The 24,065-nt window shown below is 47.6% G+C and overlaps 1 protein-coding gene across 2 annotated transcripts in view; it reads right to left on the reverse strand.

Annotated features, from left to right (window-relative positions):
* Positions 1-7,082: 7,082 nt before the first annotated feature.
* ADAM12 (ADAM metallopeptidase domain 12) overlaps positions 7,083-24,065 on the reverse strand; it is a 326,152-nt gene continuing 309,169 nt past the window's right edge. Inside the window, exons 15-21 of one of the 2 annotated variants that reach the window (XM_034663422.1) lie at positions 18,841-18,949; positions 18,535-18,733; positions 16,357-16,434; positions 13,519-13,627; positions 9,977-10,112; positions 9,262-9,370; positions 7,083-7,555 (exon numbers count right to left, since the gene is read on the reverse strand). In XM_034663422.1, the coding sequence (XP_034519313.1) occupies positions 7,358-7,555; positions 9,262-9,370; positions 9,977-10,112; positions 13,519-13,627; positions 16,357-16,434; positions 18,535-18,733; positions 18,841-18,949 (938 nt within the window). In that variant the 3' untranslated portion in view covers positions 7,083-7,357. The remainder of the gene's footprint in view (positions 7,556-9,261; positions 9,371-9,976; positions 10,113-13,518; positions 13,628-16,356; positions 16,435-18,534; positions 18,734-18,840; positions 18,950-24,065) is intronic. The other variant, XM_034663423.1, reaches the window with a different exon arrangement.

Raw genomic sequence — 24,065 nt, forward strand, 5'->3', positions numbered from 1 at the left:
GCAGACGAGCAGGGCCAGAAATAGGGTTGGCAAATATTTTCCTGGGCCTACCGGCTCTTTTAGGAAAAGACTTTGATTCAGCAAAAATCAATCTTAAGAGATGGATCCACTTGTCCTTTTTTGGTTCTTATTTTCCTAAAGAAGCTAATCTGATTGGAAAAACAATCTCAGCCAGTGAGTTCAGTGTTATAATTCACTGATAAGATTGCATAGAGGAAAAGCACTTCCTAGCATTTTCTAGGAAACTAAGGCCTTAAAAAAATAAACAAAAACGGCCTAAGCCAAATATGCCCACATGTCAGCACGTATAGTTCAAATGCCATTTTATGGGGCAAACCTTAAAATAAAATACAGTTACAGGCTAAGAGAGTGACGCTTGCGTGAAGTTTTCGCTCTTTAGAAGAACGGCCTGGCTACGAATTGAAGGTGCCTCTTATGCTCCCTTTAGAATCCTGGCACATTTCAGTTTGACAGCAGAAAATTGCATTTCAATCTGCTGCTACTTAGCGCAGCCCTCTCTAGACATAATTTTCTGTGAGCAGTAATCTTTTTTTTTTTTTTGGCAGAAATATCTATTTCTTAGATGTGACATTGAACACGTTTTTATTTAAACTTTTTTTTTTTTTTTAAAGATTTTATTTTTTCATTTGACAGAGATAGAGACAGCCAGTGAGAGAGGGAACACAAGCAGGGGGAGTGGGAGAGGAAGAAGCAGGCTCATAGCAGAGGAGCCTGATGTTGGGGCTCAATCCCATAACGCCGGGATCACGCCCTGAGCCGAAGGCAGATGCTTAACCGCTGTGCCACCCAGGCGCCCCTTTATTTAAACTTTAAATGAATGCATTAAGCTAATTAATCAGAATAAACTGCATGAAGGAATTCAGGTGGCTATGTCCTAGAAACCTAATGAAAAATCACAAGAGTTTGTTCCTATCTGGTCCTCTTCTCTTCTAGGAGCAAAATCATACACACTGATGTTTGGCAGTGAAGATCATGAGTGGTCTCATATCTTCCAGTCTTTTGAGGGTCACACCTAATTGTTCAGTTCAGGCTTCACGGCTTGAGGCCCTCTCTTACAGGACAGGAGGGCGTTCCCTCGGGGCCCAGACTCTTGTCAGTTTCCCCGCATGTCTTCTGGGTACCGGGCCTGCCTCCTCCCCTGGACTCCTCCTCCCGACTACGGTTCGGATCCTCTCCTGGCATCTCAGACCTGACTCTACAGGGTGCTGTCCTCTCTCTGGACATCAGCTTCTCCTTCCTTCTCCAACCTACCGGGACTGTCTCGAGGCCACCGTGGTGACAGTCTGCATGCAAGTTTGACCCCGCAAGTTTGAGCATGTCATACGGGACCAGCCCACAGATGTTTCCCCTCCAGGGGTCCCTAGCTCACTCAGTGTTTCTGCGGCCTCCCTCCCTCCTGGAAGTCAGGTCAGTTGACTTCACCAACCAAGTCTTTGGTCAAGAAAGTGATCCTCCCGCTGGATTCTGTGCAGCTCTTCCACCACCAGGTGCCCATCCCTCCTCTCCCAGGCCCTGGTGTCAGGCTGGCGCCTGCTGCCTCAATGGCTTCTTCCCAAGAAGGTCCTTTCAGACTTCTGCTCAAGGCCCACACTTGCTAGGTGCTATATCTTCTCCCTTTGGGACACATTATTCTATTTAAAAAATGACCATAATGGTAGAATTAACTTTTTTGGGGGGGAAGGTGAAAAGTTGAACGAATTTTAACACTTTTGAGTCAGAGAAAAACAACATAAAACACCTTCAGAACCACCATCCTCGGAAGGGCTCTCAGCCTTCTGGAATCTATGCCCAGACTTCCTTTCCTTCCTCTTCACTCCCTGCCAGACCCTGAGGTGAACTACCTGGCAGAAGGATGCCCAGAAAAAGGCACCTGGTGCTTCCAAGTGGCCTGAACGACACAACATCTGCTCACTGGTTCTCCCCCCCACAAGTGCACATTACCTCAGGGCAGGGCAGAGTCAATGCCACGCAGAGAGTGGCATTCTGTGATGCTCCCTGCCGACACAAGCACACAATTGTAGGCGGTCACACGCGTCTGTGACCCCCCGTCCTCCTTCTGCTATCCTGTTCCCAAGCCCGCCTTCTGCCTTTCATGCTCTGGGGGAACTTAGCAGCAGTCAGCTCATAGCCAGAGGAACACAGTGCATTAAGGTTCCTCTAAAATAGCTGGCAGGATGAAAAGGAAATGACAGTTTGTTTCCTTGATCGAGGCTGAGGAGTTAGGTTGAGAAGCTTGCATTCCAAGGGCCATTTCGCCGCGAAGGAAATGGTACCCGGGAAGGAGACATTTGTGGACAAGAGAGGGAATAGATTCAAGTGTCCTTGATTTGTATAAATCAAATAGAACATTTGATGGAAATATCAAATGTTTTCTACAAAGAACTTTTACCCTTTCTATGTGAGGTATATATCGTGGTTACAATAACGTTTTCCTTCTGGAAGGTTTAGATGGTAAGTCTGCAGGACCGAAGCACAGCTAGCCACATAGCTGTGTGTTTGTCAGGTTGCGGGGGCAGGGCATGGGGACTCGAGAGTACACAGTGTCAGTCAGCGGATTCAATCTGTGTGGCCAAGTATGAGCCACCTCCAAATATTCGCCACACCTGCATGGAATTAATCTCCATTCTCTATGTGTGATGGGAGAGAAAGCGTGAGCCTAATCTCTATCATATGTCTCGGAAAAGCTCCAGACAGACACCAGCCTGGAGTGAGAAATGTGGATTTTTCAGTTCCTAATGTTTAAAGGGTAACATTTCCTTCGTTTCATAAAACAGAATGAAGGCCTTCTTCGGGGCCTGTTTTTAAAGGAAATCTTGAGGGAGTGACTTCTGTAGGCATTTGCTGCTGTCAGGAAAAAAGATACCAGAAAGTGGAAATACTTTGCCTCAGATCCCATGGTTTGTTAAAGACAGTCCCAGTTTGACATGGTGCATAGGCGAGCTGCTTCAAGAGAGACATAAAAAGCCTCAGCATGAGGGAATCCATGGGGAAGGGGCTGGCAGGCTCTGCAAATATCTGAATTTGTGTGCATAGTATTGAATATTAGTGGATTTTCTGAGGGTTCCTAGCTTTCATCAGATTCTTGAGTAAGTCCATCGCCCAGAAAGTTTAGGATATGCCTACTGCCTTCCCCCAGTGTAAATCCAAGACAGGTTAGAAAAACAATGGTAAAAGAACTCCCAACAACCAATAAAACAAACAGAAGAAACTAGAGGTGGATCTTGACTGAGAGTGAAATGGACGGGGACTTTGCAAGCACAAAGAAATGGGAGAATTCACACAAAAGGTGAATAAATTTAATATGCAAAACTGGAATTCCTTTTACACCCCAAAATATAAATAAAATTAAAAGGTAAATTAAGGAAATGTTTACAATAAATTACTGGAAAAAGGTAAATAGTCTTTTTTTTTTTTTTAAAGATTTTATTTATTTATTCGACAGAGATAGAGACAGCCAGTGAGAGAGGGAACAAGCAGGGGGAGTGGGAGAGGAAGAAGCAGGCTCATAGCAGAAGAGCCTGATGTGGGGCTCGATCCCATAACGCCGGGATCACGCCCTGAGCCGAAGGCAGACGCTTAACCGCTGTGCCACCCAGGCGCCCCAAAGGTAAATAGTCTTAATAAGAAACTGAACTCTTAGAAATTGGGAAGAAAAACTCTCTCTCAAATAGAAAAACATAGACCAAGGGTACGAACAATTCACAGAAAAAATACAGTTAATAACAGCTATATGCTAGAGATGGTACTAGCTCACGTCAGCCAATTCTCTACTCCTCGTTTAGTGACATTACGTCGATAGCCTGAAATTGGCCATGCTGGGATTTTTTTGCAGCAGAAAAATCACTGACAAATCAAGGTTTTGTTTTTTTGTTTTGTTTTTTGATGGCCGATTTAATGTCACACCATTGGTTAATAGATATGTAAAAAGCAGTTCAGGTGTACCAGTAATCAGAGAAATACAAAAAGAAATGAGGTCTGGCCAAGACGGAATAAGCACGTGTCACCCTATACTTCCTACAAATTACAACAAAAACGTCTGGAGAAAATCCGTACAGCAACCGAGACTCTGAAAGTCAGAGAAAAATAAATGGGCTGGCTGTGGACCTCAGAACTCAAGGAACTACCCAATAGTGAGTTCTTGTTTTTGCCGTTTTTATATCTTGGCCTGTGCTCTGGAGAGGCTCCTGCTCTGGAAATGCCAATGGGATCAGAGCAAAAGGAGGCCCGAGAAGAGCCTTCTGTCTCCAGACAACAGACGGGGAACAGGGTGACTCGGTAAGAGAGAAACATTTTGACCAGACCTGACCTTACTCCAGCTCCAGGCGGGCACCAGAAAAAGCCATCCCCTCCATCCCCAACTGGTCACTACATCCTGGAGACAGCAGAGCCCTGCTTCCCAATCCTGCTTACAATAACAGGCCACATCTCTTCCCTGGAACAGAGACTGTGGGCTGAATGTTCAGTGGCTTTCTCATCGCCACAGAGGCCGGAAGGAAGTGGAACAACATTTTTCAAATGTTGAAAGAATAGTCAACCCAGAATTCTGTATCCAGTGAAAATATCCTCCAGGAATGAAGGCAAAATAGGCAGTTTTGGATGAAAGGAAACCAAGAGAACTTGTCACCAGTGGACCTGCTTTAACAGAATAGCTAAAGTTTCCCAGACAGAAAGGAAATGGTTAACAGAAAGAAACTTGGGATATCGGGAATAAAGGAAGATGAGAAGGGGTGGATATGGGAGTAGATGCAGTAGACCACATTGAAGCTTTAAAACTTGATTTTAAACAAGTTTTGCTTCATGGTTGAAGGCAAAATTACAACATCTGAAGTGGTTCTCAACACACATAAAGGTAACACTGAAGACATCTATGTGATGAAGGGAGAAGGGTAAAGAGACCTCAAAGGTGGCAACATTTTTACATTCCACTTGAAGTGATAATGTACTGATACTAGTAGACTGTGATAAATTACACACATATGGTGTAATCTTCAGAGCAGCAGGTTTTCGGTTAGGTGATTTTGGCCACCTGGGGACATCTGGCAATGTTTGGAGACATGGTTCCATGTGCTACTGCCATCTAGTTGGTAGAAACCAAGACGCTGCTAAACATTGTACAATTCACAGGACAGTCTCCCACAACAAAGCATTATCAGCCCCAAATGCCGACCATGCTGATGTTAAAAACCCTGCTCGACAGCAAAATAAACAGCGACATATCTCAAAACCACTATAGATCAATTAGCAGGGAATACTAAAAAATGTTCAGCTAACCTATTGGAATTCAGGAAAGAGGAGCACAATAAACAAAAATCAGAGGGAACAAACAATATTAAAATGGTAGACAAATTCTAGCACACTCATAATTGCATTAAAAGTAAACGATCTAAACATGCCTATTGAAAGACAGTGACTGACAGAATGGATGACCCAGCTACATGTGGTCTCTGAGAAACTCATTTTCAATACGATGACACAGGTAAGTAAAGAGTAGAAAGGTGGGAAAAGACGCACCTTGCAAACATGAATCAAAAGAAAACTGAAGTGGATATATGAGCATGAGATAAAGTAGACTTTAGAACAAAGATAATTACCAGAACTAAAGAGGGCCAGGACATAATGATAGAAGGGTCCATTCACCAAGAAAACACAACAATTCTAACTCTGTGTACCGCAAACACCAGAGCTTCAAAATACATGAAGGGAAAACTGATGGATTGAAAAGAGACACAGTCATCATTGAAAACATCAACACCTCCTTTGAGCAAGCGATGGAACCACTAGACAGAAAAAAATGAGATTTTTTTATATCAAATTGGCAAAGCTCTGAAATGGTAATACTTTGAACTAGCAAAGGCATGGAGAGACAGATGCTCTGTAATAATGTGGAAACATAAATATACATGGGAGTCCTGAAAAAATATTTAATTTATATATTAAGAGGCTTAAAAGGGTTATAGCACTTTTCAACCCAATGCTTTCACTTTTAGGAATATCTCCAAGGGAATAATTAAAGTGTTTCAAAATTTATCTGTCTAGACCTTCACAACAGAGCTATTTATAATGGCAGAACTCAGAGACGTCCAAACTTGCCCACTAACTGGCAAGTGCTTAAAGAAGTATTCTACGTACATATATAGTGCTATTGTTTTTTTTTAATATAATGATTTTTTTTTATTATGTTAGTCACCAAACAGTACACCCCTGGTTTTTGATGTAAAGTTCGATGATTCATTAGTTGCATATAACACCCAGTGCACCATGCAATATGTGCCCTCCTCACTACCCATCACCAGCCTATCCCATTGCCCCAACCCCCACCCCTTTGAAGCCCTCAGTTTGTTTTTCAGAGTCCATAGTCTCTCAAGCTTCTATTGTTAAAGTGACCCGTTTAAGAATTTTTAGTGCTGTGGTAAACAGGAATAATTTTAAGGCAAAAAAGTAGTATATAAAGCAATGTGCACACAGAATAATCTAAATTATGTTAAAAATACACAGATCAATAGAAGTCTGACCATGATAGCAGTGAAAATGTACCAGGGATTACTTCTCTGTGTTTTGGATGTGCTTGTTTTTACTGCCTGCCCACCTCAAGGTTCTTATCATGAAATGGCATCTTATCCATCATCTAACAAACAGGAACCATTAACTTCCAAAACAGCATAAAAATGAGACAGATGATAGTTACAGAGGCTCTCATACTTGCTGCATCTGGCATGGAGGGTCTCAATAGATGGTAAAATTCTTGTGAATAATTTTGAAAATGAAAAAAAAGGTAAGACAGTATGTCCACTAATATTTCTGAGGTGACCATCTTTTTTTGTTTTTAAAGATTTTATTTATTTGAGAGGGTGAGAGAGAGCGAGCGAGCGCACAAGCAGGGGCAAAGGGAGAGGGAGAAGCAGACTCCCTGCTGAGCAGGGATCCTGACGCAGGGCTCAAATCCCAGGACCCCAGGAGCATGACCTGAGCCGATCCTGGGATCATGACCTGAGCGGAAGGCAGACGCTTAACCAACTGAGCCCCCCAGGTGCCCCCCTGAGGTGACCATCTTTGATTTATTGTCCAGGCCTCACTATCAGAGTGCCCTGTCATTCTCAAGAGTGTCATAGTTTAGGTGGTAAGTTGGGCGGGTGCCCTGGCTATTCCGAATGCAAAAATATTCCTGATAAAACACCTATCATTGTCTATCCACCGAGCACTGTACTAAACACTTTACATGGCTTATCTCATTTAACCACCTGAGGACCTGAATTATCTGCACTGAACAGTGGCCCAGGAAGTGGACCAACTAGACATCAGCACGTGGCAGCCTGGACTTGTACGACATCCATCACATTCACCGCGGAGGGCTTACCTGGGCCCGCCGGAGCACAGGGTTGGCCGGCAGGGGTCTGGCGGGGACGAGGGGCGCACGAGGAGCCTTCTGGAGGGGTGGGAGCACTCGCTGAGGCAAACTGGGTGGAGAAGTGTCGGGGGCTAGGAGGGGCCCGCTGATGTCAACGTTCTGACAGGGTGGCCACCTCCTGGTATTGTCCTGCAGGGGCGGAGCAAAAGCCATGGTGTTGCGGGTCTCACCACTCCCTGGGAGGGGGCGGTGCTGACTTCTCCTGCATTTCCACGGGAGGGAGTGTCTCGTTACTTGCCTAAACTTCAGAACTGGAGCAGAAGCGCCCCTCCAACCCAATCTGGAATAGCGGGTTTGATTTCTACAGGAATTTTAAACACTTTAATTAATTTATCCATAAATAGGCACAGGGCACCTGGGCAGGTGCCAACGAGTATGACGACACAGACCAGATCTTAAGGAAAGGATGGAGGAGTTGTGAACTGAGGCGGCAGGTAATGCCCTCCAGGCTCAGTGAGAACGAGGAAACCCCTGGCAAGGAGGATGGAAGTTTCTGGAAGCCAGCCGAGGGGAGGGGGCTGCACCTGGAGGGTCACCTCCTACCCGGTGCCCCTGCTTTTAGGGCAGATCAGAACAGATGCCTCATGCCCCAGACCCTCCCTCTTTTCTTCCTTTCGCTCTTTCTAAAAACAGCGTTACTGAGGTTCCACGGACAGACGGCTGATTGCGTGTACCGAAACCGGACGGAGTGGACAATTTGGACATGTGTCCACACCAATGAAAGCATCACAACAAACAAGATAATGAACGTATATCCACCGTCACCTGCCCTTCCACTCCTCCCCACCTCCCCTTCCATGCAACCACCGATCTGCCTTCTGTCACTATAAAGTAGTTTGCATTTTCTAGAATTTCATACAAATGGAATCATTGAGAATGGATTTTTTTTTGTTGTTGGGTCTGGCTTCTTTAACTTGGCGTAATTATCTTGAGATTCATCCATGATGTTGTATATATTAGCCCATTCTCTCTTATTGCCGAATAGCATTCCATTGTGTAAATATAGCAAAGTTTGTTTATCCTTTTACCTGTTGATGGAAATTTGGGTCATTTCCCATTTTTTGTCTCTTCGAAATAAAGCTGTGTTTTTGGCTCTCACAAATAAAGCTAGCTGTTCTTGCTAAATAGCCCCATGTTTGGGGCTGAGAGGTGGCAAAGCTTATTAGAAATCCAATCCTCTATACTTTCTATGTCAAGAAAGATAAAATAGTTTATGGCTTAGTAAATATGTGATAGTCATTTTAAAAATCATTTGTCATTTCTTGACACCAACACTGTCACTGTTATAATTTGGACTCTTGTTGAATGAGTCCAATATTAAAAAATTCTCATGCAAACAGCAGAAACACTTGATGGGGGAAAACTAAATATTAGAGTGGACTCTGGTGATAATTCACGAGGAAGCAGGAAAGTTCAGAGCCAGGAGGGAGCCAGCAGGTACTTTGGGTTAAAGATCTGGCTCTTGGAAACCCTAGGGTAGGGGAGACGGAGCTTCCACAGCCCAGTGGTGGAGCAAGAGGGGCCCATCCATGGGTTCGGTGTAACTCTTAGAAATGCACTGGGAGGTACAGGGCCAGAGAAGGTGATTCAAACCCTGCTGGTGGCATCCGAGACCATAGGAGGGGCCCAGAGCCGGGAGCCTGCTCGGGAGGTAGACCCAGTGAGCCTCCAGCCCGACCGTCCCCTCATGAAGTGGGTGGGCTTCATATTTCAGGGATCTATTCCTACCATAAACTATCTAGAGATCTCCGGGATCTATTCCTACTCAAGCGCTTGTTGAAAAACCCATGTTGCAACGCACACACAGGAACTTCCCCCATTCGTCGACAACTTACCTTCAACATGTTGGAATGTGGCGGCTTCCTCATCAGGCCTTTGCTGAGGTGGCTGAGGTGAGCCTGACCAGGGTGGGAGCCGCGGGATGGCCGCGAAGGGCGCACACACCTGCAACACGATCCCGTTACACGTAAACAAGCGCGTTTCCCCTCCGGTTGACTTAACTTCTCCTGTTTTGTTCACAATCTCACTCAAAAAATAATTGACTTACTTTAACTCAATACGGTAAACATGCAAAGGAAAAATTATCTAACATTCTTAAGAGATTAAAAAATAAATATTGATTTTTTTCCCCCCAAAGCCACTATTCTGTGAAATTAGTTCTTGCAATCCATGGACACATGGCTCTGAGACACCTGGGAGACATTTTGTAGAAAGCTGGCATTTCAGCAATAATGTCTTTGAATATATTTGGATCAAAAGCTACCCCATCTGATGAAAATACTTTAACATCTAAAAAAAAACCTACTAATATAAGGGTGGGAACAAATACATCAGTGGGACTCTTCTTAATTTATATAATAAGCAGCCAACAGTTTGAAGGGAAAGGAAAGGACGCAGCTGGTCCGGCAGAGATTTTAAAAAACCAGAACAACAGTTTTATTATCTAAAAATCTGACCTCTTTATTTGCTAAGGGAAAAGAAGCGAGAAGCAGTTGGCTGTGCGTTCTTTCAAATGCCATTTCTGGAAAAGATGCCCCAAACCCAGGGTACCTTAGCTTTTCAATGGTGGTTTTTTTATCTGTAAACAGCAGGCGTATTAACGTCTTCCTTTTGAGATAAACTGCAAATCCAGCAGCAAGAAGACACAGGATGGTCACCAGAATTCCTATGGTTAAACCTTGGTTATCTGAAACAAAACGCATTTCGCTCAGGCTAAGAGGCAGTTACAATGAAATACGGGAAACATGAGATCGTGACATTTACGGCAACGCAAGCTTTGAAGGAAGGACCAGAAATGAAGTGAGTAAATCCCTGAATGATGTACTGATGAATTAGTCTTACTTCAAAGGTCATGCCTGAAGTTCAGTCTGTGTCGCCATCAGGCACTTCTGACAAGTCTTGATGAATAGGAAGGTCTGGTGGGTGGGACCGTAGCCCTGACCACACGCCGCCCCCAACCCCCAACCCCCACGGGGATGGTGGCCACGCAGGGTGGCAGGGAGCTGGCACGTCACCGCTCTGTGACCTCTCCAGCCCCCATCAGAAATACGTTCCTCCCCGTGCCCTCCTCCTCTCAATCTTTGGCACTTGGGTCTGTGTTTGTTTTGTTTTCTTGTATTTTTTTAGACCAAGACTTTACTTCTGGACGTTGTCAAAAGAGAACAAAACTCAGAGCTAAAAGGAAAGGCCCCCAGGTTTGGTTTTGTTAGATTTCGTTACGTTTGTTATGTTAGGGACTCAAAATATAGCCTTTGGGGGGCAAACCCCTTTCTCTGGGAGGGTGCTGTTTATTTTCTCCAGAGGAACATCCCCTTTTCTGTGATTGGCTCCCATTTTGTTCAATACAAAGACACTGAGACCCCCTCAAGGGTGTGGAAGAGACGGGAATACCGAAGCTCCGGGCTGGGTTCTGACCACAGAAAGAGTCCCAGAGAGGTTCCTGCCAGGCTGGACCCAGGCTTGATTTGCACCCACTGTTCTGCGGAGTCCTTGAGGGCACAGCTGTGGGTTTGCCGGTCTCTGCTTCCCCGCCAGCAACTAGCAGGGTGTGCCTCCCCTGGCGGGAGAGCCACAGTCCCCTCAGGCTGCTGGGGACGTCTGCGCAGGTGCCGGCCCCCCTCCCCCAGACCCTCACACCTGCCGGGGGCCAGGATGCTCAGCGGGCCGCCCGCCAGGCTAGGGCGGCAGTGCTCCCGCTCTGGGAAAGAACGCCTCACACCCGCTCGGTTTCTGGACTTTGTCCCCAACTGACAAGTCCTATCGGGATGTGTCTCAGCCGAAGTAAGACAATCAACATATGACAGTCTTGATTCCCTTGTTAGTGTTACTGGAAAAGCCCTGCTTCTGGGTTCCTGGCCAAAACGTCACTCTTGTCGAACAGGGAGCCGGTAGTCACGGGGGCTCTGGCTACAGTTCCGTTGGGTCTTAACAAAGCCAATGAAAAGAGTGAGCAGCTAGCGGCCTAAACCACAATTTCTGGCTCCTTGCAATCAATCCACAAGTCTTAAGCTGATCGATGTACCCAATTGAACATCTCCCAGGCCTCTAGAACGAACTTGGCTGCACCTCCTGGGCCACCTGCCTTCATCCGTTGCAGTGCATGCCATCAAGCTGCTCGAGCCAGCAAACCAGGGTCCCCTGGTCCCCTCATCTGGTGCAAACACTGTGTCCTGTGTGGCTCCCCACGTTGGCCCATCTCCCCAAGTCCCACGGTCACCCCTCTCCTGGCGGCGCTTTTGCTGGGCCACGCTGCCTGCCCCGTGTCTCTGGGACCTGGAAGTGTGGCTGGCAGGTGGCAGATGCTTGAGAAGTCAGGTCAGGCTGGTGGGCGGTGGGGGCAGGGAGGCCCAGGACATAGCTCCCCATGCCTGCCTCTTCCGTGTGTGTTTAAATGCACTTTCATGCGGTAATGGTAGCAGTGGACAGTCACTCCTCACTTGCTTTCATTGCTGTAGACGTTCTCATCTGCTACGGTGAAGAGCTGGCTAACTGCGGATTCTCTGGCTTTTGAAGCCCCCAAAGCTGAGTACTACGGCCAGTACCAGAGCACACTGGCCAATCCTCTCCGACCTGTTCCAGGCGCCAGCTGGCTGACTTGCTGCGGGGGGGGAATGGGTAGCAGCATCCCTGTCCGCGCAGAAACTAGAATCCTGCTAGTTTTGCAATGACACATGCCTCATGCCATATCTGAACGTTAACTGCAGGGCAGCGAGGGCGCCGTGGTCAGGGCGGAAAGGTAGGTGAGGAAAGGGGACACTGGGCCAGGCCTTGCTTTCCTACCTCGGGAAGGAACGCTCACTAGACAGCAAGACTTTCTGGTCCTTTTTGTATTTGCTGCACGGCCTGGACCCGAGGGAGGGGCGGCCTGGAGTCTCTGAGAGCGGTCAGAGACCGTCCCTATTTAAGCAGAAGGATGGTCAGGAACTCACGACACTATGTCTACAGATGTGCCCTCGGGGCAGGTCCTCCCCCCAGCGCTGTCCTCACCACCTGGCCCCGCAGAGCCGTGTTATGTCCGCCGTCTTGGAGATGTGGTGACGCCACTGCCAGTCACAGTGGGACATGAGGACGCGTGATGTCCTCCGTAGCCTCATGAGCCACCGTCCGGGCATCCGAGCCTCATGGGGCTCAGGTGAGCCCGAGGTGTCAGCACAAGTGGGCTCGGTGCTGGCCCNATCCTCCGTAGCCTCATGAGCCACTGTCCGGGCATCCGAGCCTCATGGGGCTCAGGTGAGCCCGAGGTGTCAGCACAAGTGGGCTCGGTGCTGGCCCTCTGCACCTTTTTGGTTTGCTTCTTTCCCTTTACAAGGACCTCCTTCAGACTTGCCTCTTCACGGCCTGACAAGTGCTCAGAGAAAACAGCAATGCACCAGGAGACATTCCTCAAGGTCATCCGGGGGGAAAAGAAGTGGGGGTCAAGCACAGCCGCTATGAGGAGTCTTTTTAGGGGGAGATGGACTTGGTCTCAATCTTAGCTGTGTGGCTTTGAGTAAGTTACTTGGCTTCCCTGAGCCCCAGGTCCTTCATATGTAAAGAAGGAAGAATAACACTGACTTGGGAGTTAGGCAAGGGTCCGATGAGATCATGCAAAAGAAAGGCCCAGCATGTGATTGTGCAGGACAACTACTCAGTAAACAGAAATGGTTGCTTTTATCACTGCTGTCGGGCCATTAACCTTGACCAGGAGGAGGCATCTTTCTAGTAAGTGCTTTAAGACATCCGGCGTCACACCTCTTGGTCCCCAGTGCACCGAGGCTGGGCTTTACAAAGTCCTTCCATCCCACACCGAAGTTCATACCCATTTGGCAGTCTGCCATCGAAATGACCTTAGCTAAGCAAAGTGTCACGGGTGAGCAAGAGACAGAGTCGGCCTCTCTGACAGAGCAGAGTGAGGAGTCTCGGCAAAGGTCAGGACGGGACAGTGCCTGCAAACAGGCCTCAGGCTGTGTCAGGCCCTAGTGGGGGTGCACTGGCTTTCCCACTGGGGGGTTACCCCTGCATTCCCACTGGCAGCGAGTGAGCCCTCCGTCTTGCCTCCCACGGCCCCCCAGTCGCTCAGCGCCCACTCCCGGGGACATGCTGTCCCCACTCACCTGCTTGCCGGATGGGGCCGCTGTCTATGCTTCCCCCGAAGCCAAACTTGTCACAGAAGGGAGGTGCCCAGTGGGCCTCACAGTGGCAGTTCTTCCGGTTGTTACACACCTGTCCGGGCCACGGGGGAGAGGGACACCGAGAGAGAGAATCAGAACTTGAGAGCCCACCCTTCATGTGAGGCTGCGGTAAATCTTTGAGCTCTAATTAGCGGCCACACCAAAGCAAAGGCCCTGTGGTCAGAGTCCCCATCCGCACGGACCCAGCCAGATGCAGACACGCCGCTGGGAGCGTAAACCCGAAACACAGCACCGCACAGGCCAGACCAGAGCCCGAGGCTGCCAGTGTAACACAATCCACCTATCAGCAGCTGCTAGGGGAGTGACGGAGATTTTGGGGGTCGCCTGCTACCTCTCACCCCTTTTTTTCTCTAGCAACTGCTGTGTCCCCCATTTCAATTCAGGAATCCACCCCCCGACCCAGCCCCGCCATCTGACCACAATGAGAAGCCCTCTCCACGGTGAGGAGTGACCCCCGCTTCAGGGCTGCAGAATCTGAGCCCTCGGCCATCACGGGCGTGACCACCTCTGTGCACAGCCCTGCCTCCTGCAGACACGAAGCTCAGAGAGCCTGGCAGACCTGCTCCGACATCTCATGCCTGAAACACCCACCTCCCAGGGCAGTCTCCCAGCAGCGCCTCCTTGGCTCCCGGCCCTGCACGCTGGACATGGCCTACCACACCCTGGTGTTCTCGTGACATGAGGGAGTGGCCCTCTCAGGTCAGGAAAGGGGTGCTGAGAAAGGAGGATGGGCTTCACTCTGGGGGGCTCTGAACAAGTAGCTGAGCTTGGAGACCACAGCCCTCCAGGGAGGGGCCCCCGGCGGCTCACCTGGTTAGCCAGGGTGAGCGGAGGAGGCCGCCCCCAGCCTGAGTTGGCTGTTGGACTGGCTGTTATTATCTATGGAACTTACAGAGCTTGGACATGAACCAGTGGAATATGAACACGAAAACAAGAGGGTACTATTTCTCTGAAAATTGGGGGACATGCTTTGGGAACACTGGATACAGACAAGTCGCTAAAAAGAATTTCTGACCCATTTGGAATGGGTGGGACCCCTGCGGATGACCGGGAAGAGCTGCACAGGCTGGGAAGGGCTCTGTACTGGGGTCGCTTCGGAGCGTCCGAGTTTCCATTTAGAGAAGCAAACTACACATCGTAGATGACATGCTTTGTGTGGTTTATATAAGGAGGTCGGCGCAGAGCTACGGTCAGGACACACACCCCAAAGGCCTCACCCCTGCATCTGACTATTGCTGGATGGGGCCAAATATGTACTTTCATTTTTTGAGGCAAAAATAACATGTTTGAAGTAGATATCTCATTTGTGATGTTTTCCTGCTTTCTCTCTTTTTTTTTGTATGTGTGATTCAACCACGAAAAGCCCTAATTGCTTAAAATAAGATTGACAGTCCAGATAACCTGTGATAAGTTGGAAAGTATATTCCCATAAAGCTGAAGCCATGCAGAATTAATCCCCAAGGGGCACAGCCGGGGCCGAATCTGAGCGCCTTGCCTGTTTCTCGAAGACGCTGCTGCTGACATGCCACCCACGAGGCACTTGCGAGGATTCGGGCACAAGGCTGCCCACACCGTGTTGCAGTCTCCCGATGCAAACCAGAGTCATGTGCCCTTCTGGCAGCTGGCAGCAGAGAGACTGCAACCCTGCCATTCCCTTTGGGGGCACTGCTGGTGAGCCTGGGCTTCCTCAAGGAAGGACTGTGGTCAAATGACTCGTTACTAAGTCACGGCAGCTGTTCCGCCGACCCAGACAACGTGGGCCTTTCCTCTCCAACACGTGGATGGGAGCCTAGGGGTGTTTCAAAGGAAGGAGTCCGGAGTCCCCATCCCAGCATTACCACTAACTGGTCACATAACCTTGGACAGGCACTACCGCCTCTTGGTCCTGGGCTCCTTCACAATAAGGTTGCACCGGACCGTCTCTTACAGCTGTTAGAAAGAAATCTACGATACAACGAAGACATAAAGAGATTTCCTTATATACTGACAGTCAGCTACACTTGCAGTCAACAAACTCATCAGAGATGGCATCGCAATCCTTCACGGTTATGGCGCAAGAGTCATTTTACGAAAACGCCCATAATTCTATGTTAGAATCGTTGGCGAGTGCCTGCGCGTTTTAAAAATAGAGTTGGGAGCGTGATTTCTGCAGAAAAGGTTTCAGAAAAACAAATGAACCCCTGGCATGGCTAATCAAGATTAATATGATTCCATTAGAAATAATTAAGCCCATCAGGAAAAATAAATTATGTTTTAAAGAATTAGAGTCCTCTCCTAAAAAAGTTCTCTGGACTAAAATAACAGACTTCTCAGCTGAAATGCATTGTATGTGATTTCAAGAACATGTGGTCAGTGTGTTCTGTCTCCTTTGTTTTAATTCCCTTTGGAAGTATTTCAGTTTAGACACATATTCTGAATCTTGGTTGAAAGAGGGACACAGCTCTGAAACGTTAATGCAAAACGCTTTATGCAGGAAGCTTAGTTTTAAAATTACTTTGAAGATGACAAAGTCCCTTTGTAAAAATCACAGGATGTTAATTTGAAAGATAAATTACTGCTCCATCTGATTTTCTTTGTTAAAGAAAAGTCCCATTTCTCATGCTATGTAAAGGTCAAAGAAAATTAGTGTCTTCAGAAGAAAACACTGAGGCGACTGCATTATGTTTAAAAAGTTATGGATTGCGGAAGCCTTTACAAATGACTGACTCAGCGTCTAGCTTGCTAGGGCCTGGCGGTAGACAGGCGGCTCGGCCGGCTTACCCCTCTCTGGTGGCACTGCATCACACATTCGTGAACGCCGAAGACGCTTGTGTTTTGACACCTACGATTGAGGCAGACCTGCAGGAGGAGGAAAACACCGTAAATTTCTCAGCCCCTTTCCAGCCACATGCACGGCATCTGTGATTTAAAAAGGGAAAGCAAAGGACAGTTTGAGGAAGACTGTCTTCTTTCAGCCCCTATGGAAGCAGCACAATGATGCACCTTCCATGTGACTGCGACCAGGATCCTGAGCCCTGCCTCCAGACGCGGCACATTTCAAGGCTCAGGTCAATGTGACTCAGGTCAACGTGGCGCTTCATCTGGTTTCTGTCAATTACGAGATTGCGATAACTGATTTGTGTTTAGAGCTTGCAAGAAACTTGTGAATTGCAGCATCTCCCCCCCACCCCCCACTGGACCCCACCTGCCCCTTGCATGAAAAGTCACAGGGGAGGAGAAATGCACCAGCCCTTAGCCTGGGGCCTGTGCAGACTCAGAGACTCAAAGAATCCAAGGTCCAGGAACCTTCGAAGGGAGATATTGAAATATGGGAACTTTTCCAAATTACTGACTGACAAGTACTATCGTTGATGACATAAACCACCAACCGAAATGCTCAGCAGAGGAAAACAGACAGCTCCCTTGTGTTTATCAAGTCTTTGCAGAGGCAGTAATTTGCTAAATGATACTGGGCTGCTTGCAAGAGTTTAGTCTCATTGTAAAGGTGCCTAATACGCTCCAGACTCAAAGGATCAGGCCCTTTATCTCCCATAAGATGTTACAAATTAGTGGAGTCAGGGGAAAAGAAGTCTAATTTTTAGATTGCAGAAGCATTTCTAATCGTGTAGAGCCTTCCTATGGGAAGTTCACACGAGTGACACACTTTGAAAAAAGTGCCCGTTGCCCAGGACAACTCCCAGGGCTGCCGGGAATCTTGGCCAAGGGGACTGTCCCATTCCAGCTGACAAAAGAAACTGAGGTTACAGAGAGCACAGCAGGGCCCCAGTCAGAATCCCAGCGAACGGGGGCTGCTCTCCTCCCAACCCACGAGCAATGCCAAGGACGGCTTTCAAAGAACTGTGTTCTGCAGGAACGGAGATCAAAGCGCATTTAATCTTACACCCGGAGGAAAAAAACTCACTGATAAATTGAGCCCGTGGAATTTCAGGGTTCAGATGCACCTGGTTCTGGCTTCTGGTTGTTCAGACTACAGTTTAAAAAATGAGTGTCATTGTAATGTCAAGGCCTGAAGAGACGCTAACATGTGCGGTTAAGGGGGCCCCTGGAATGTATATCGTGTTTCACGTACCATCATCCCATTTCCTTCGGGATGAGGCACTTGTGGCTCAGAGTATACGGGGGAACGGGGGTGAGGATACAGAACTCTTGCCCTCGGGACGCTGCTCAAGGAGCTGAATCTGTATCTTTCTATTCTACTCCGTGACCTCCATGTTAGCGAATGATTTCATAATCATTTTGAAGGTGGAGTCCTAAAAAAAGCATGTGGGGTTGATTAGTCCTCTTTCCTAAAATGTTTTATTAACTTGCTTTCATTTAGCCTGATGAGAAAGTTTGGTGGGGAAAAATCAATGTGGCAGAATGTTAAAAATATATATATATCAATTTCTTTTTTTTCCCCCCTCATTTTTGACTTTCTTTCTAAACCCCCAAATATCTACCTTTCCCCCTGGTCTCCAAAAGAACCCCCTTTGGCTTCAAGCTGATCCTCTCTCTTCCCTTCTCTTATTCTCTCTATGGGGGTCTCTGAAAATACATCTGACTTCCCGTTCTGTCCAGGTGAGAACAAGCCGTCACCGTGCCAGAAACCAAGACCACGTTTCCAAAAACAATAATATGCTACTGTGTTTCCTTCCAAAGTAATTTCCTGGCTGGAAACACTCATGACACCCAGAGTGTAGAAATGACTTATTAACACTTAGAGTCTGAGAAACCAAGCTTGATTTCCCCAAATCTGCATCTCAGTGGTCAGGCCAGAATCTAGGATTTATTAACTTTGCCTTGTAGGTGCAAAGAACTGGATTCCAGAGACAAAGTTCTAGGAAGGAGTGGATGTAGGAAAACAAACCAACCTCCTACGTCAGTTCTTGGACAGGACGTTTCTCAGCAGGCCCCCTTCCAGACTTACATTTATGATGCGAGAGAACATTTGGGTCTTACTTTTCCATCTGCACACTTGGTGCCGGCAAGCACAAGCCCGGGGTCTGGCAGGTCATCGCCCAAGTACACGTGAGTCCCGCGGCACAGAATCCGACCTCCTTCCTGCAGTGGGATGTTCGTTTCTATGGAAACAGCATTGGTACCAATGACGGGCCGGCTGGCACCTCCTTGACACTGGATTTTTCCGCATTTAGCATCTCTGGAAGGGCGAGAACAAACAGTCCCCAAAGAGGAAAAGTTTGGAACTGGTCCTGAGTCACGTAGGAAGTTCAAAGCGTTGGCGGGCTCAGGCCCTGGATTCCATACCTCATCTCGCATTTGGCAAAGGAACTCTTAGAGACTTTGCCACAGTTGCCGTAAGGGTCACCTGCGGAGTTGACTCTCTCAAAGCAGATCCCAGGGGCAGGTTTAGCACCTGGAACAGAAGCAAAGCAGCATTTTCACCTCCAGCAAATATTTTTAATATTTGTCTTTGAACAGCACTGGGATTTCAGGTGAAGGGGAGATGGGTTTGGTGTGCAGAGAAATCATGTCTGCATCTTGGCTGACTCCTGATGTGAGCTGGCCAGTGGAAGCCTAGCCTCCTGTCTCGGCTTCGCTCATAGGAAAGCCTGCGTTTCATAGCTCACTCTTCTCCTGGGCTGCTGTCTGGGCCCAGGGCACGTGGGGCCTCTCAGGAGATGCAGCCTGCCTGTGGGACCAGACCTGACCCAGCACAGAAAGGAGGGGGCCAGCCGGCTTTCTCTCTTTAACAGCAGCCCACACAATTCCGGTGAGAAAATGCAAGCCAGAGCAGGCTCCAAGGAATAAAGATGACTATGTGGGGATGCAGAGAGAGAGAGAGAGAGAGAGAGAGAGAGAGAGAGAACAAGCAACACAGAGATCTTACACAACATGTCAGTCCTATAAAGCTCCGAGAGCAAGCACTAGCTTCAGTTAGTGCCTATGTTAGCAAGGCAGGCAGTGCTCGCAGAGGCCAGGGAGGCATAAACCCCAATAGTCATTTTGCACAGAATGACAGTGCCCGGTAGAGAGGACGGTGGAAGCCAGAGAGCTCAGGACGTGGCCATTCTTAGCCCCTCTTTCGGCCAGGGAAAGAGAGAACGTATGCTTTGGGGTTTGCACGGCCAAAGCTGTGGAGGGTTCCTAGAGCCTATGCATACTGACACCTGTTGAAGATGAAATGAGAAATTCAGGAATACGGTCCATACTCTTCGGAATAAACTGTGCCTTATGGTGAGATCTTGGCCTACCCTCTTTCCTGTACTGGTGTCCAGGTGGGGTGCTCCTTCTGATATCACTTCCAACCGCCAGGCTGCCCACTTCCTAGAGCTCTCTCTGAGCCTCGCCCTTCTCTGCACCCAACTCTGGGGAAGCTCCATTCGCTTTCCGAGGTGACAGCTGACTTACTAAGTTACCAATCTAACGACGGGCAAGGGAAAAGATGTTCTTATTTCTAAAAACTTCTCTTTAACCTGTCTCTGATTCCTCTTCATCAGCCAGGAGCAGACATGATTAGCATCTCATTTAAAAAACAACAACAGACAAAACAAACCAAACCCTTGCAACAGTTGGGATGGGCAGTGGGTTCAGCCATTGACCTCTGCAGTGAGCTACTGGAGTCCTGAACTTCTCATTTTCCCGTTCTGTTTGTTTAAAAACTGTATTGAGAGGGCTCTCCAAACTCCTTTTAAAGGGCATCACCGCAAACTGGACACAAGTCTCTGTCACGGAGAGAGACAAGGTCTCTGGCTCAGCAGCGTCACGTTCCCTTCCTGGCGCCCAGATGCCCATTTCTGCTCACAGCGTGATTACACCACTGACACACTTAGCTCCTGCCCACTACAGATCCATTTCTTCCACATTCCTCCTTCTTATTCTTGCTCACCCACCCACTGGAGGCAGGAGGCTGGGGAAGGTGAGTCTCAGTGTTGAACCTCTACTTTGTACTTAAATCGATCCTGTTTGATGGTACGTTGATCAAAATACCTGGATGTAACTGATCAGTTTTAGAAAAACTGGCATCTAGAAAATCAACAACTCGATGCTTGTGTATTCGCATGGACTCTTATGTACTTATTACTCACCTGTCTTTCCCTCCCTCCCTCCCTCCCTCCACCCATCCTCCCATAACGCTGCAGATTTCAATCACACACAGATTTATCTGGCACTTACTATCTGCCAGGCGCTGGGGGTATAGTGGTTGACCACTGTGGACAAAGCGTCCTGCTTGCTTTAAAGTTGCAAGGAAAAATAAAAAGCAAACAAATGAGTATATTCCTCTCAAGTCCAGGGGTGGGGAGTGTTATGAAGGAATCAATGGGGTAGGAGGGTCCGGCTGCTGCTGTGTTAAGCACCGGTCGGGAAAGACCTCTTAGAGGAGGGAGGCTGAATTCCACCACTCAATCCTACCAGGGATCCTAAGAGGTAGGTCTCATTATCCCATTTTATGGACAAGAAAACTAGAACCTAAGAGGTTAAATATGTGGCTTAAAGCCAGATAGCGGGGCCACCTGAAGGTGGAGCTCAGCCTGTCCCTTCTGGTGTTCTGAAGTATATCAAGGCCCCACCTGTGCTGGGTCCTGCCTGGGCCTTGGGGACAGAGAGCAGAAGACCCGATCTGCATCTGCCCCCCATTGCTGAGTGGAGAGCCAGGCAGGTGCGCAGGGGCCACAGGGCAAGAGCCGTGATAATTATTTGCATGCTGCCCAAGTGATCCCAGATTTAGGTGGATATGGGATATGGAGCTCCTGCTGCGTGCTGTAAGGCTGATAAAATGGCTTTACCCCCTCTTTCTCTGCCTCAGAAGACCAGGATAAAGGAGCGCCAGCAGCTTCTGGTGGATGCTAAGCTCCTGGAACTGGGGAGGCAGAGTTGATATCACTCTGCTGTTGATGCTTGCTGATGCTACACGGGTTCTGTCACGCTTGCTCTTATCAAGTCATTTATCTTCTGGGAAATGTGGCCACTTAAAAAACAAACCACCTTGCTGCAATTTGAATGTGTTCATTGATAAATTTGTTTTCCTTATAGGTAAAACAAGAGATAAAAGAGATTTTATATACATGCACGTGCGTGCACACACACATGTTTGTGTGTGTGTGTATAGAGATTTCCCAGCAGTTTCAGACACAGGAGCTCGCAAACAGCTGGAACGTAGGATTGGTTGAGGGTTGGACTGGGGTGTGCAGAAGGGTAAGACCAGGAGGGAGGAAGAGGGAAAGAGACTGGTCTCCATAGTGATTTAAAACAAAGGGGCAAGTTTGATATATGACTACCACAGAAAGTGGCTAAAACATGACAGGAAACCAAGCAAAGGGGTACAAACAGTATTGAAGCAAGTATCAAACATTTTAGAAGAGAAAACCAATGCTAGGTCACTGCTTGGGAATCTGGACCTGGAACTTTGACAAAACTGGGTGTTCTAGGGCAGGGGGTGGGGGGCTTAGCTTTTGAGGCCCCAAATGCCAATGGGCTGCATGGCTTAGAAAGCCAGGTGTGTGTGTGATACAGTGACTATAAAATCCCTAGAGGCTCTAGAACATTATTAGTGTTTCCTGATAACGGTGAAGTGCTGAGCGTCCCAAGCAGAAGGCCACCACACACCTGAGGAGAGCTGCCGTTTTCCCACAGAGGAAATCACACAGAAATGCTGATGGTCAATTTGAATATGTGGATTTTTAGCAACACGGATGACAGAGTCCAGAGTCTTACAACACATTGTCAATTGACTTGATGAGAAATATTGAAAAGCCCCATTTTAATGAAGAAATATTACCTTTTCTTTTATTCTCCTATATCGTGAAACAGTGCTACTCAGCATCCTTGCATTTCTCTTTGGTCTCTTTACAAGGTCTTTGGTCAACTGATCTTTGACAAAAGTTCCAAGAAAGCCCAATGGGGAAAGGATAATCTCTTTACTAAATGGTGCTGGGGAAACTGGATATCCACATGCAAAAGAATAAACTGGAGGGGCGCCTGGGTGGCACAGCGGTTAAGCGTCTGCCTTCGGCTCAGGGCGTGATCCCGGCGTTACGGGATCNCTAAATGGTGCTGGGGAAACTGGATATCCACATGCAAAAGAATAAACTGGAGGGGCGCCTGGGTGGCACAGCGGTTAAGCGTCTGCCTTCGGCTCAGGGCGTGATCCCGGCGTTACGGGATCGAGCCCCACGTCAGGCTCCTCTGCTAGGAGCCTGCTTCTTCCTCTCCCACTCCCCCTGCTTGTGTCCCCTCTCTCGCTGGCTGTCTCTATCTCTGTCAAATAAATAAATAAAATCTTGAAAAAAAAAAAAAGAATAAACTGGACCCTTATCTTCTACCACTATAAAAATTAACTCAAAAATGGAGTAACAACTTAAATGTAAGACTTGAAACTATAAAACTGTAAGAAGAAAACATAGGGGAAAAACTCCTTGATGTTGGACTTGGCAAAGATTTCTTGGACATGACACCAAAGGCACAGGCAGCAAAAGCAAAAATAAACAAGTGGGAATACATTGAACTAAAAAGCTTCCTTACAGTAAAGGAAAAATAATCAACCAAAGGAAAGGCAACCTACTGAATGGGAGGAAATATTTGCAAACCATCTATCTGACAAAGAGTTAATACAGAAAATACATAGGGAACTCCTACAACTCAACAGAAAAAGAAAAATCCCAAATAACCAGATTAAAGAATGGGCAAAGGAACTGAATGGACACGTCTTCCAAGAAGACATACAAACGGCCAACAGTTAAACAAAAGGATTCTCAACATCACTGATGACCAAGGAGACGCACATCAAAGCACAATGAGCTGTCACCTCACACCAGTTTGAATGGCTAGTATTAAAAAAAAGCAGAAGATAACAAGTACTGGCAAGGGTGTTGAGAAAAGGAAGCACTTGTACCCTCGTACCGTACATTGTGGGGATGCAAACTGAGATGGCCTTGGCAGACAGCGGTACGGATCCCTCAAAAAATTAAAAATAGAACTACCCTATCATCAGTAGCCCTACTTCTAGGTATATATCCAAAGGAACTGAAATCGGGATCTTGAAGAGATATCTCAACTCCCACGTTCACTGCAACATCGTTCACAATGCCCAAGGCACGGAACCAAACCGTGTCCGTTGATGGACGAATGGATAAAGAAATGTAGTATACACAGAGCTGAAGATTATTCAGCCTTAACAAAGAAGGAAACCCTGCCATTTGAGACAACATGGATAAACCTGGATGACATTACGCTACGTGAAATAAGTCAGACACAGAATACGGCACAATCTCACTTGTATGTGGAGTCTGAAAAAGTCCAACTGATAAAAGCAGAGAGTAGAATGGCGGTTGCCAGGCGCTGGGGATGTGGGGAGGCATTACTCAAAGAGTACGAAGTTTCAGTTATGCAAAGTAAGCCCTAGAAATCTACTGGGGCACCTGGGTGGCTCAGTCATTAAGCATCTGCCTTCAGCTCAGGGCCTGATCCCAGGGTCCTGGGATTGAGCCCTGCATCAGGCTCCTCTGCTGGAAGCCTGCTTCTTCCTCTCCCAC

The sequence above is a fragment of the Ailuropoda melanoleuca genome, chromosome 6 (genome assembly GCF_002007445.2).
Source record: "Ailuropoda melanoleuca isolate Jingjing chromosome 6, ASM200744v2, whole genome shotgun sequence".
Taxonomy (NCBI): domain Eukaryota; kingdom Metazoa; phylum Chordata; class Mammalia; order Carnivora; family Ursidae; genus Ailuropoda; species Ailuropoda melanoleuca.